General features: G+C 46.7%; 1 protein-coding gene across 4 annotated transcripts; it reads left to right on the top strand.

The window, feature by feature from the left end:
- The first annotated feature begins 357 nt into the window (after nt 1–357).
- On the top strand, nt 358–11,442 carry NOLC1 (nucleolar and coiled-body phosphoprotein 1). 4 transcript variants are annotated; one of them, XM_045191578.2, is made up of 14 exons: nt 358–578; nt 2,937–2,992; nt 3,104–3,243; nt 3,346–3,479; nt 3,995–4,160; nt 4,843–4,973; nt 5,097–5,238; nt 5,535–5,663; nt 5,847–5,957; nt 6,053–6,712; nt 6,894–7,000; nt 7,846–7,938; nt 8,306–8,434; nt 9,567–10,013. In XM_045191578.2, the coding sequence occupies exons 1-14, from the start codon at nt 366–368 to the stop codon at nt 9,585–9,587; spliced, it is 2,232 nt and encodes a 743-aa protein (XP_045047513.2). In that variant the 5' UTR covers nt 358–365; the 3' UTR covers nt 9,588–10,013. The 4 variants fall into 4 exon arrangements, with proteins under 4 accessions (XP_045047513.2, XP_024411464.3, XP_045047514.2 ...); XM_024555696.3 differs by having other exon boundaries at nt 3,107–3,243; nt 8,306–10,013; XM_024555695.3 differs by having other exon boundaries at nt 359–578; nt 8,306–10,013.
- The last annotated feature ends 775 nt before the right edge of the window (nt 11,443–12,217 follow it).

Below are 12,217 nucleotides of genomic sequence, written 5' to 3'. Positions count from 1 at the left end.
ACCAAGTCTAGAGAGTCCGTAGGTACACACATTTCTCTGAAATGCGAATCCCAGGCAGGGAGCGGGAAGCCGCAGCTGGGAGAAAACGTGCCTGCTGTAAAGTTAAAAAAAAAAAAAAAAAAAAAGCCCGGCACCGGAAGTCCGGTGTTTTCCCGCCACGCCGAGGGCATGACCCCTGACGTCAGGCTCCTTTACAAAGCGAAAGGTGGTGGGCTCCGCCCTTACCAAGATGGCGACACTCGTGGGAACGCAAATCTTAGACTTCGTCGAGGCTCCGCCTTCTAGTGAAGGCGGGACGGCCCTGGAGAGTGTGCCCGCCTCTTCCGCTGTGCCCTCTCCTCTTCCGCTTGTGCCGGCGCGGCGCGATGGCGTCACTTGGGTCCGTCCCCACTTCTCAGGGTTCCAGAGTTCCTGAATCGTGTGCGTACGCAACGGTAGTGACGCGTATTGTCCGGAGGATGGCGGACGCCGGCTTGCGCCGCGTGGTTCCCAGCGATCTGTATCCTCTCGTGCTCGGCTTTCTGCGTGATAACCAGCTCTCGGAGGTGGCCAATAAGTTCGCCAAGGCAACAGGCGCTGTGAGTCCCGGGCTTGGGGCATGGGCCAGGGTGGGCTGACCACAGGACTCCGAGCCCAGACATGCTTAGGTTTCCAGGTAGAGAGGTCTGTAGGGTGCGCCTGCCGCATGTCTGCGGGGCCTTTGTGCCGAGTTCTCGGTTGAGACCAGAGAAAGCCTGGAGTCCGCGAGGTCTGACTAGGTAATGCTGATTGAGTCGTGTTGCTTTTTTGCTGGTGAGCAGCGCAGTAGCGGCAGCGTGGCACCCGCGTGGCCCAGATCACGTGGCTGGCGGAGTGGCTTGAGGGAGCACCCAGTCCCATCGGAGGCTTTGGAAGCTCCTGGTTGCTTCTTCTGGCTTTACTTTGGCTGGTGCAAAACGTGACTTGACCTTAACTCTCAATCGAATTTACTGGACACTCAAAGATTAAAAAGCTGCTTTAGGAGGGTGGGGTTTTCAGTAGTAAAGAAGAAAATAAACGAGAGTAGGGGCAGGGTTCTGCTTTTAGTCATACTGAAGCAGCATTGAACATCAGAGTCCTATGCAGTCATAGCAGTGAGCTTGGATCTTTGACTTGAGGAAACAAATACGTACATGTAGGTTTGGGACCAAGCTCTGCCATTCATTTAAGGATGTATGGCCAGGGCAGCTTGCTTAAACTGAGTCTGTTTCTATTTCTGTGGAGATGTTACCATCCACTTCATAGGGTTTTTGTGAGTTTCAGTAGTATAATGCATACCATGTAACAATCCTGGTGCCTGGTGGTCAGAAAACATCAATGAGTGAAAGCTGTTATCATAGTTTTGGTAACTTAGGATATTCTGAAGACATGTAAAATGAAGATGACCAAGAATGTGAAAGGTTTGGAATCTAAATCTCAAGAAAAGCAGACATGATTGCATGGGGAAACACCTTGAGAGAAGGTAGAGGGTTTTTGGCAGTCCTGGTCTTTGACTAGAAGATAGATTTTTTTTCTTAGTGGAAGAATCAGGGTGCACAAGGAGAGAATCATCAGCCTCAAAAAGGACTTCTTGAGCTGAGGCAGCCTGCCATGTGACCAGATACAACTGCTTTCATGTTGGAACTTTTTGGAATTGACTGTGAAGGAGGCTGCAAAGAGTGTTTTTCTGCAACGGGCTGATGAAATCGGGCATTTCAGAATTAGGACTTTTTTTTTAATGTGACAAAAACTAATCTTTGTGGCAGGTTTAATAAGGGCCAAATGATTTCTCCAGATGCTAAACCCTTTGTATGCTTTGTCTCTTACTCTCTGAACAACGTATGATGTATAGTATTATTTCTATCTTACACAGAGGAAGAGAGTCTCAGAAAAATTAAGCAATCTGCTCATGGTCACCCAGTCATAACTGGCAGAGGTGAATTTTACATCTCTGCTCATCTGATTCTGAGCCCGTACTTTAGTGTGTACTGCAATGCCTTGCCATTTTTATTGTATTAGTGAATAACATCTATCAGTGTTGCCCTGGCTGGTGTGATTCAATAGATTGAGTGCTGGCCTGCGAACCAAGGGGTCGCAGGTTCGATTCCCAGTCAGAGCACATGCCTGGGTTGCGGGTCAGGTCCCCAGTGTGGGGTGTGTGAGAGGCAACCACACATTGATGTTTCTCCCCCTTTCTCCTTCCCTTTTCTTCTCTCTAAAAATAAATAAATAAAACCTTTTTAAAAACCATGTCTATGAGTGTGCTTAGTAGCTCGATGAAATTCTGTACTGTATATATGACGTAGCTTTTTACCAGTCTTATCTTGGAAGCTGATTTCCAATGATTTGATATTATAAACCAAATGACAGCAGACACTCTTTCGTATAAATGTTTGTGCCCTTGTTTCATGGGTAAGGGTAAATTCCTGGATAATAACATTGCTAGAATAAAAGGAACACACATTTTAAAAGGCCTTATAAATAGGATTGAGAGGTGGGGAACAGATGGTGTCAGAAACTCTGACTAGCCTAAGTTTTTGATACCAGATATTGGAAGATACATAAGTAGAATATTTTTCTCCTACTTTGTACAAGTAGAAGAAGTCATATGAAACTTTAACATTTATATGAACTATCAGGTATAAAACAGGTCACTTTTTAATTAAAAAAAAATTTTTTTTAATTGATTGATTTTGAGAGAGAAACATCAATTTGTTGTTCCGCTTACTTATGTATTCATTGGTTGATTCTTGTATATGCTTTGACCAGGGATCAAACCTGCAGCCCTCGCATATCAGGATGATGATTTAACCAACTGAGCTACCCGGCCAGGGCCGAAAACAGATTCCATTTAACAAGATGGTAACACAGAGTCTGATCTCCCCTGGAAAAAGTAGGGTAAAATTTTCATACCCAGCTCTTTACTTTTTCTCCTATAGACCCAGCAGGATGCCAATGCCTCTTCCCTCTTGGACATCTATAGCTTCTGGCTCAAGTAAGTCTTCCCTGTACCACTCTGGCTGTTTTCTTCCCCCAAGTGGGCTGGGCTGTGTTTCTTGGTTTGGAGAGGTCCTGATCACCTAGAAGTTAGCCTGAGCTACCTCAGCAGGTCTACCAAGGCTCCAAAACGGAAGTTACAAGCAAATGGGCCAGTGACTAAGGCGACTAAGAAGGCTTCATCCAGTGACAGCAGTGAAGACAGCAGTGAGGAGGAAAAATCCCAAGGGCCTCCAGCTAAGAAAGCTGGTAAGGCAGGGCAGGAGTTGGGGTTAGCAGTTCCGGGCAAAGGATTTGTAATCTGCCTATCCTATGTGGCTGATTCTTAGTGGTACCTGTGCTTTTGTTCAGCTGTACCTGCCAAGCGTGCCAGTCTGCCTCAGCATCCTGGAAAGGATGCAGCCAAAGCATCAGAGAGTAGCAGCAGTGAAGAATCCAGTGATGATGATGAGGAGGAAGAGGACAAAAAGAAAAGGCCTCTCCAGGTTTGCAACTTGGGAAGGTAAAGGGTTGCTTAAGGGGTCAGAGAGAAGAAACCTAAAATCTTGGCTTCTGGCTTGTGCCCCGGTTGGTGGTGGGCAAATGACTAAGAGGCAGAAAGTCTGGGGACCTTTCAGAGAGGTGATAGAAGTACGAGGTCTGGAAAGGACACGTGAGGGTGAAGGTAGACTCTGAATCTAGACGAAATCAACCCACCTGCCTCCCCAGAGGTATTGGGTTTCCCTGGGGTACTGTCTAGGACTCCAGGAGTGAGGGAGTATGTTTTGTAGACAGTGTTGGGAGCTCCAGCCAGGGAATGGCAGGGACAGGACCAATAGATCATGGGGCTGAACTTTCTGTTTCTTACTAAGACTTTGTTGTCCTTTTCATATGCTGCCCTGCTTAGTTTTCCCTTTCCCCCTAAAAAATAAGAAGCCTAGGAAACGTTTTACTTTAGGATGCCATTGGGTACCCAAAAGCCCTTGCTGAGTCTCAAGGCTCCTTATGTGTTTTCTCACAGAAGGGAGTTAAGCCCCAACCCAAGGCAGTCAAACCTCCTCCTAAGAAGGCTGAGAGCTCTGATTCTGATTCTGACTCAAGCTCAGAGGATGAGGCACCAAAGAATCAGACACCAAAGACAACACCTGCCGCAGCTAAAGCTCAGGCTAAAGCCCCAGTGAAACCAGGTACTGTTTCTTTTTCCAAAAGGCCAGGCCAGGCACCAGTTGGCTCTGGGGATGGGTGTTCAAGTTGCTCATTTAGCACAAAGGTGAAATGGTGCTGGTATTGAACTGGGGGTACGGATTAATGTTATATTTTCTTTAAAAAGCTATTAATGAGCAAAAGACTTTATAATTAGGGGCTAGTAACTAGAGAAACAGTTTGCAGCGAGGGAAGGTGGGTTTTAAAAAATGGCATCAGTTTGTCATTCTTTAGTTGCATTTCATAGACATTTTATATTCCCACAAACCTGGTTTTACTGTGACCACTTAACACCTCTATTGTTTGTGCTTTTCACTCCCATTTTTTCCTTCTGCACCTTCTTTCCGTAGTACAAGTGAGAAGTTTTATTTTCTTCTGTGATGAAGGTTAGGTTATGATTTATAGGAGCTTCTCTAGAAGTTGGAGTAAAAGACTTCAAGGACATATTTAAATTATTCGCGTCATGCCATTTTAAAAGGTAGAATAGTTTTAACTTCTGAAGTCAGGCAGGAAAGACATCCTTTGTCATAGTGAACCACAGCAGTCTCCTTTATGCCTGCTCTGAAGGCCAGAGAATTGACAGCCTCCTAAGTTCTGAGTTAATAGGGCGGAAGTTTTTCTGTCCCTTTAATTTCTGGATACTTTACACTGTTTCTTTTTTCTTAGGCGCACCCGCTCGAGCAGCACCTAAAGTAGCTAATGGCAAAGCAGCTAGTAGCAGCAGCAGCAGCAGCAGTAGCAGCAGCAGCAGCAGTGAAGACTCAGAGGAGGAGAAAGCAGCGGCTGTCTCTAAGAAGGTCTAGGCTATAACTTCTCCCAGGGAAGGGGGGACTGGAGGTGGAGGGGGCAGTTTCCATTTCCTGGTAGGATTGGCTGGGTCAGCATTCTCCTGTGGTGACTGATTTTCTTGTATGATGCAGGCTGTACCTAAAAAGCAAGTAGTGGCCAAGGCCCCAGTGAAAGCAGCTGCCACACCTACCCAAAAGAGTTCCAGCAGCGAGGACTCCTCCAGTGAGGAGGAGGAGGAGGAGGAACAGAAAAAGCCCGTGAAGAAAAAACCAGGTGACTGGACACGGGGGGGTCAAGCTACATGACTGTGACCAGGGCCCGTGTGCGGAAGGGCCTCTAGTCACCATGTGTAGTCTCTGTAGAATTGCTCGATGTGAAGGCTAGTTTCTCTCAGAGGAAGAAGAAAGGCACATTGTTTTTAATAACCTGGACTCGAAAATGACATGTCAGCAACCCTGCTAATTCTGACCCACACTCCAGGGACAGGTTGAAGCTCCATTTCAGGAAAAAGAGGTGTTGGAGAATTTGGGTACATACTTTAAAACCACCACATTCTCCCTTTTAAACAGGTCCCTATAGTTCAGTCCCCCCGCCTTCTGCTCTCCCACCCAAGAAGTCCCTGGGAACCCAAGCTTCCAAGAAAGCTGCAGAGAAGAAACAGCCTGAGGAGAGCAGTGACGACAGCAGCGATGAATCTGGTGAGTCATCGCCAGTGGTGAGTGGGTCTGAGGAGCGTTGGAGGAATAAGAAGGCAGAAGTGCTCTGTCCCTCCTCTCACTGAAGCAAGACAGCTAAAGCTCTGTGGACTGTGCAGCTTTCTTTTTATTGCTCCTGGTTGGGTTGGGACTGTGGTCCCAGCCTAACATATGGGTTCTCTCCAGATTCGAGCTCTGAAGAAGAAAAGAAACCTCCGGCTAAGGCAGTCACCTCTAAAGCAGCCACCAAACCAGCTCCAGCAAAGAAGGTGGCAGAGAGCTCTTCAGACAGCTCAGGTAAGACGTGTGGAGGCCCTCAGTGGGGTTGGTGCTCCAGGGGCTCTCCTCGGTCTAAGTTGAGGAGCTATTTATTCTATCCTCTTCTTGCCTAGACTCTGACAGTTCTGAGGATGAAGCTCCTGCCAAGCCAGCCAGTACTGCCAAGAATCCCTCAAGTAAGGCAGCTGCCACTCCCAAGCAGCCTGCAGCTAAATCAGCCGCAGCTCCCAAGCAGCCTGCAGCCAGTGGCCAGAGGCCTCTGACCAGAAAGGCTGATAGCAGCTCCAGCGAGGAGGAGAGCAGTTCTAGTGAGGAGGAGGAGGAGGAGGAGAAGGTAAAGAAGACTGTGGCCACCACTAAGTCCAAGGTGACGGCCAAAGCAGCTCTGTCTTTGCCTGCCAAACAGGCCTCTCAGGGTGGTGGGGAGAGCAGCTCTGATTCAGATAGCTCCAGCAGTGAGGAGGAGGAAGAGGAACAGAAGACGTCTAAACCCCCAGTTAAAAAGAAGCCACAGACGACAGCGGGAGCTGTAGCCCCTTCCAAGCCAGCCTCTGCAAAGACAGTAAAGGCTGAGAACAGCAGTAGTTCTTCTTCTGATGACTCCAGTGAGGAGGAGGAGGAAGAAGAGAAGCCCAAGGGCAAGGGTACTCCTAGACCACAAGCCCCCAAAATCAGCAGCTCTACGCTGACTATCCAGAATGGGAAAGCGGATAGGGACAGCAACAAGGAGGAGGAAGATAAGACAAAGGCTGCAGCAGCAGTTTCTAAGCCAGGTCTGTATCCAAAGAAGCTGGTCCCTGGGTTTCCCCTCTAAAGTCAGGTTGGGGTGAATACTCTTGGACGGGGTAGGGAGAGGAGGCAAAATGACTAGGTTTCAGTTGCAGGCCCTCGGTGTGGCAGTCTGGACAGAGGAAGAGGAAACTGGTCTCCTGAGTCCGGCTTTTTGTTCTGTAGGTTCAGGAAAGAAGCGAAAGCAGAATGAGGCTGCCATGCAGACAGAGACTCCTCCAGCCAAGAAGATAAAGCCTCAGACCCCCAACACATTTCCAAAAAGGAAGAAAGTAAGTTGTCTCGTTTTCCTCTCAGGAACTAGCCCTTATTTTTTTATTTACTTATTTATTTTTAAAGATTTTGTTTATTTACTTATTTTTAGAGAGAGGGAAAGGGAGGGAGAAAGAGAAGGAGGAGAGACATTGATGCGCAGGGGAACATTAGTCGATTGCCTCTCGCACGCCCGGAACTGGGGTCCTGGACAACAGCCAGGCGCATACTCTGACTGGGAATCAAGCTGTCTACCCTTTGGTTCACAGTCCAGCACTCAATCATTTAAGCCACAGCAGCCAAGGCAGGAGCTAGTTTTTATTTTTTAATATTTTTAAAGGTTTTACTTATTTGTTTTTGGAGAGATGGGAAGAGAAGGAGAAAGAGAGGGGAAGATGGATATGTGAGAGATCCGTTGACCGCTTGCTTTTCACACACCCCCAGCTGGGGGCGTGCCCTGACTGGGAATTGAACCAGTGACCCCTTGCTTCACAGGCTGGCACTCAACCCACTGAGCCACACCAGGCAGGGCTATTTTTTAATTTATTATTATTAGGGTTTTTAATTTAAAATTTTTTTTAAATTTGTTTTTTAACAGCAGGAAATAAAATTTTAATATATGTGCATGGTGAATTCACACAGGCATGAAAATGTCAAAAGAGGGCATATAAGGCGTATTTGGACAAAGGAGAAAGTAGAGACCCGGGTGTTAGATTTCAGAAGTGAGGATGGGGTACTTTAAAGAGCAGAAAGAGGAATCTGGGATCATCTTTTGACAGCACCGGGCACACACGCACATGTCACAGGAGGGCTTCTTTGTTACCTGGCCACTCCGTCTTTAATTTCGCACTTCGTTCTCCTCCAGGCAGAAAAAAGGGCATCTTCCCCCTTCCGAAGGGTCAGGGAGGAGGACGTTGAGGTAGATGCTCGGGTGGCAGACAACTCCTTTGATGCCAAGGTGAGGAGAGAGGGAGTCACCCCTTTTCTAAAGTTTATTTTTAGAGGGAGGGAGAAAGAGAGGGAGAGAAACATTAATTGGTTGACTCTCACATGCTCCCGACTGGGGACTGAATCTGCAACCCAGGCATATGCCCTGACCTGGAATCAAACTGGCGACCTTCTGGTTTGTGGAAAGATGCCCAACCAGCTGAGCCACGCCGTCAGGGCGAGTTCTCCATTCTTCAGTGGGGAGGTGGCGCAGGGGGTGGGGGACAGTTTTGCTTCAGACTAGTAGGAAGTTCTCTGGGTTCAGGCCTTGAGTAGGGAGAATAATGTAATAGGGCCCTGGTGTCCTTCTGTGTTAAGCACCTCTCTCTACTCACCAGCGAGGTGCAGCTGGAGACTGGGGGGAACGAGCCAATCAGGTCCTGAAGTTCACCAAAGGCAAATCCTTCCGGCATGAGAAGACCAAGAAGAAGCGGGGCAGCTACAGGGGAGGCTCCATCTCTGTCCAGGTTAATTCAATTAAGTTTGACAGCGAGTGACCGGGGTCACCCTAGCAAAGCAGGGTGGTGATCCGAGACTACTGACTTTCCCTGACGGACCCAGGAGTTCCCAGCTCTGTTAGGGGGGTATTGATGAGGGCGGGGGTATAGAATTGGTCCGAGGACTGCATCGGAACATCCTCCCTGGTCCTTTTCTATGTTCGTAGTTTTGTACAGATTTGATTTTGAGTGTTAAGTAGTAAGGACAAGGTAAAGGGTGTGTTCTTTTTAAAGAAAAATTTGTTTTAGTTGTCATCCCCTTCTTACTGTTCTGTGGAAGTCCTCATACTGAGAAATTTGTATATTTTATATTAAATCATTTCCTATTGATTTTTTGTTGTGATTTTCAGAGGTGTGTTCCCACAGATAAAAGCTATTGCTATTGCCCAAGACATGATAAAGGTCATGTGTATGAACTTCTATGATCAGAGAGGTCTGCCTACATGAGTGCATATGTCCGCATTTCATCCCTCCTACCCATCAACACTGGTGAGGGGCAGTTGAGAATGGCTAATGTAGATGTCTGTCAAGCACGCATGGTGTAGTTCATCCTCATTCTCGGGGTCTAGGACTGAAGTTTTCAGCCAGTGTGAACTTAGCTACTTTGGGGGATAAAATTCGCTGTATCGTTACAGGCAAAATAATGATGTAATGTGAATGTCGTGGACCCAGTCTGAATGTTTTGTTTTCTGTTATTTTATTATTACATAATGATATTTGCAATACTTGTTTTTTAATTCGAAAGCATAAATTTTTTTATTGTTCAAAGGCTTGTTTTGATGACTTGACCCTTAACAGTGGTAATCAGGACTGCGTCATCTGGTTTTTCTGTTTTAGCATTTTAGAGGGGAAAAATAACATTAATTTAACCACTTGGTATGTCTGTCTTGGTAGCAGTGGTGACAAAAATTAGTTTCATTAACTCCTACATGGTGGGGAATCACTGATGAAAAAAGCAAACGAAGAAAAACTAATAATCTCAGTCCTCAGTAGGAATTAGGTTACATTTGTCAGGTGAACTTGTGACCTCTGTGTGTGTGTGCTAACACTTGAGTAGAGTGGGTTTGGGGGAGCATCCAAAAAGGATTATTGTGTCTCGTAGTTGGTCCATGGGAGCGATTGATGCTCGCCCTTCAGAGCTGCCACCAGCTGCCACCGCTGTCGCAGTGGAGGTGATGAGAAAGACCAACTGGGCGGAGGTGCGACTACAGGCCTGGCCGGCCGGCCGGCCGGCCGGAAAGCTGCAGGGAGTGTTGGCAGTGCGCAGTCAGAGCGAGATGGGGAAGGCAGAGTCCACAGACCCGAGAGAAGGCTGGGCTGTCCCTGCAGTGGGAGGGCGTGCCCCAGTTTCATGGACAACGTATAGGTCTTATAATTAACCTCCCCTTGTTTGGGTTTCACAGTTGTCAAATAACCTGATAATAACCTTGTTTTCCATGTAACTGCCTCTAGGAAGAAAATGCACTGTTCATGCTGACGTGGGTATTTCAGTCTGCATGGTAAAAGTTACACATCTTACTATAAAATAATAAATGGTTGGTTTATAACATGTCTTGGGAGTTTTATTGTGAGCCCGAAGCCCTCCCACCTCCTATTCAAACCAGAACAACTTGGGTGCCAGTTAGAGGGCTGGGGTCAGACCTGTGAAGTTCACTGCAGAGCTGTCTTTGCTACAGCTTTCTGGCTCTTCTTGGCCATTCCTTGTCTCATGGTTCCTTTTCCAGGCAATCGTCCAGCTGGTGTGGGGGCTAAATTGGGGCTTGGCACAGTAGCCTGTGGGCCAGATCCAGCCCATAGCTTGTCTTTGTATTGCTTGGGAGCTAAGAATGGTTTTTACATATTTGAAGGGCTTTAAAAAAGAATATGAGAGACTTCATGTGATCACAGAGCCTGCAGTATTTACCATCTGGTCCTTCACAGAAAAAGTTTGCTAACCCTTGGTACAAATCGGCGATTTCATAGCACTGGCTGGAAATCAGAACCAACTGGGGGCACTTCCAGAAACACTGGTGTCCAGGGGCCCACCCCAGGCTGGTCGAGTCAGACCCTGGTGTTCTCTGGTGGGGCTGAGTGTTAGTGCCCAGGTGATTCTAAAAGGTAAGCAGTGTTGAAACCCACTGATTTAAAAGTGAAAAGAGCCCTGGCTGGTATGGCTCAGTGGATTGAGCACTGGCCTGTGAACCAAAGGGTCGCTGGTTCGAATTCCAATCGGCACATGCCTGGGTTGCGGGCCGAGTTCTCTGTGAGGGGTGCACAAGAGGCAACCACACGTTTGTGCTTCTCTCTCTTTCTCCCTTCTTTCCCCTCTGTCTAAAAATAAATAAATAAAGTATTTGGAAAGAAATGAATTGATACTTTTTCTTTCTCATGATTCCATTTGCTAATGTTAAACGAGTAAAGTGAAAATTAAATTCCGTCTCTTAGTCCCATTTTGGGGGACTTGATTCCTGTGTCTCCTAGAGTTTGTCTGTATGTACTGTGTGCACCCTCTCTCCTTTTCTTCACACAAGTGGGGTGGTTTGCTGTGTGCGGTGTTTTACAACTGGGGAGCTAGCTCATCTCATGACCGAACACAGCAGCTTATTTGTAGTGGCTGCAGGTACTCCATTGTATGGAAACTGTGAGTTACTTCAACTAGGACCTTACTGGTACACGTTTGGGTTGCTTTAGTATTCTGCCTGTGTCATAGATTGCAAATGTTTGTTTTTCAGGTCTTTTCGTCTTAATATGGAATATAATATATCTCCATTGCCTTTTCTTCTTAAATGAATCATTTGTAAGTTTACTGTTTATTGTTTATGGCCTGCCCTGGCCAAACGGCTCTGTTGGAGCGTTGTCCCATGCAGCAGAGATGGCGGGTTCACTCCCTGGTTGGGGGGTATAAGGAGGCAACTGATTGATGTTACTCACGTGGGTGTTTGTCTCTTGCTCTCTTTCCCTTCCCCTCTCCAAAATCAGTAAATATATCCTGTGGTGAGGATTTTAAAAAATAAAGTATAAAAGAAAGCAATGGCTTACTGGGGTTTTTTTGCATTTTATAAATACCACCTTTCCCAGTATTGTGGTTTTTTTGTTTTTTAACCTAACAGACTTGTCTTCTTCCCCTCAGGCTTTGCACATCTGAACCTGCCGCATATATGCAGCTAATGTGCTCCACAGATGAGGCAGTTTAGCAAATTGTCTAAAAGCATTTACTAGGAAATTACCTAACATCTACTTTCTCATATTTGAAGGGAGAGTATTTTTTCATCTTACCTATAAAATGTGACTACTCTGGAGGGTTGTAAGGACTGATAACTTATCTAAAGCACTTAGCACAGTTCCTGGCCCGAGGTAAGCACTCTGTGACTGCCACTTGCACAATAAGAGAGTTTCTGAAATGACTTTCCTTGGTGTCCTTGTGATGTGCAACATGCCATTGCAACAACGGCTCAGGTCGTATCAGAGTTCATCACTGTATCCTGGCAATGGGTTTTGTTGCTTTTTTGCCTTCACAATGCCAAAGGTTGATAGGCAGAATTGGTTTTATTTCTCAGAAACTAGTTTTGTGAGGGATATGGAATTCCCACCAATTGCTAATGGGTTCTGGCACTACTGCTGAAGTCCACAAGTTCAGTGAATCCCATACGTGATGGCCCATGCTCCCTGCAGTGTGCCTCACAATGACACATGGAAGGAGACTCCTACACCCCTTGTAGGCTTGTGTTTCGCAGGGTTTATCCTCACCGCAACCCAGCCCTGTTAGGCAGGTGT

Source organism: Desmodus rotundus, chromosome 4 (assembly GCF_022682495.2).
Source record: "Desmodus rotundus isolate HL8 chromosome 4, HLdesRot8A.1, whole genome shotgun sequence".
Classification (NCBI taxonomy): domain Eukaryota; kingdom Metazoa; phylum Chordata; class Mammalia; order Chiroptera; family Phyllostomidae; genus Desmodus; species Desmodus rotundus.
The sequence above is the reverse complement of the archived record's forward strand: the minus strand, read 5'-3'. Positions and strand labels throughout refer to the sequence as shown.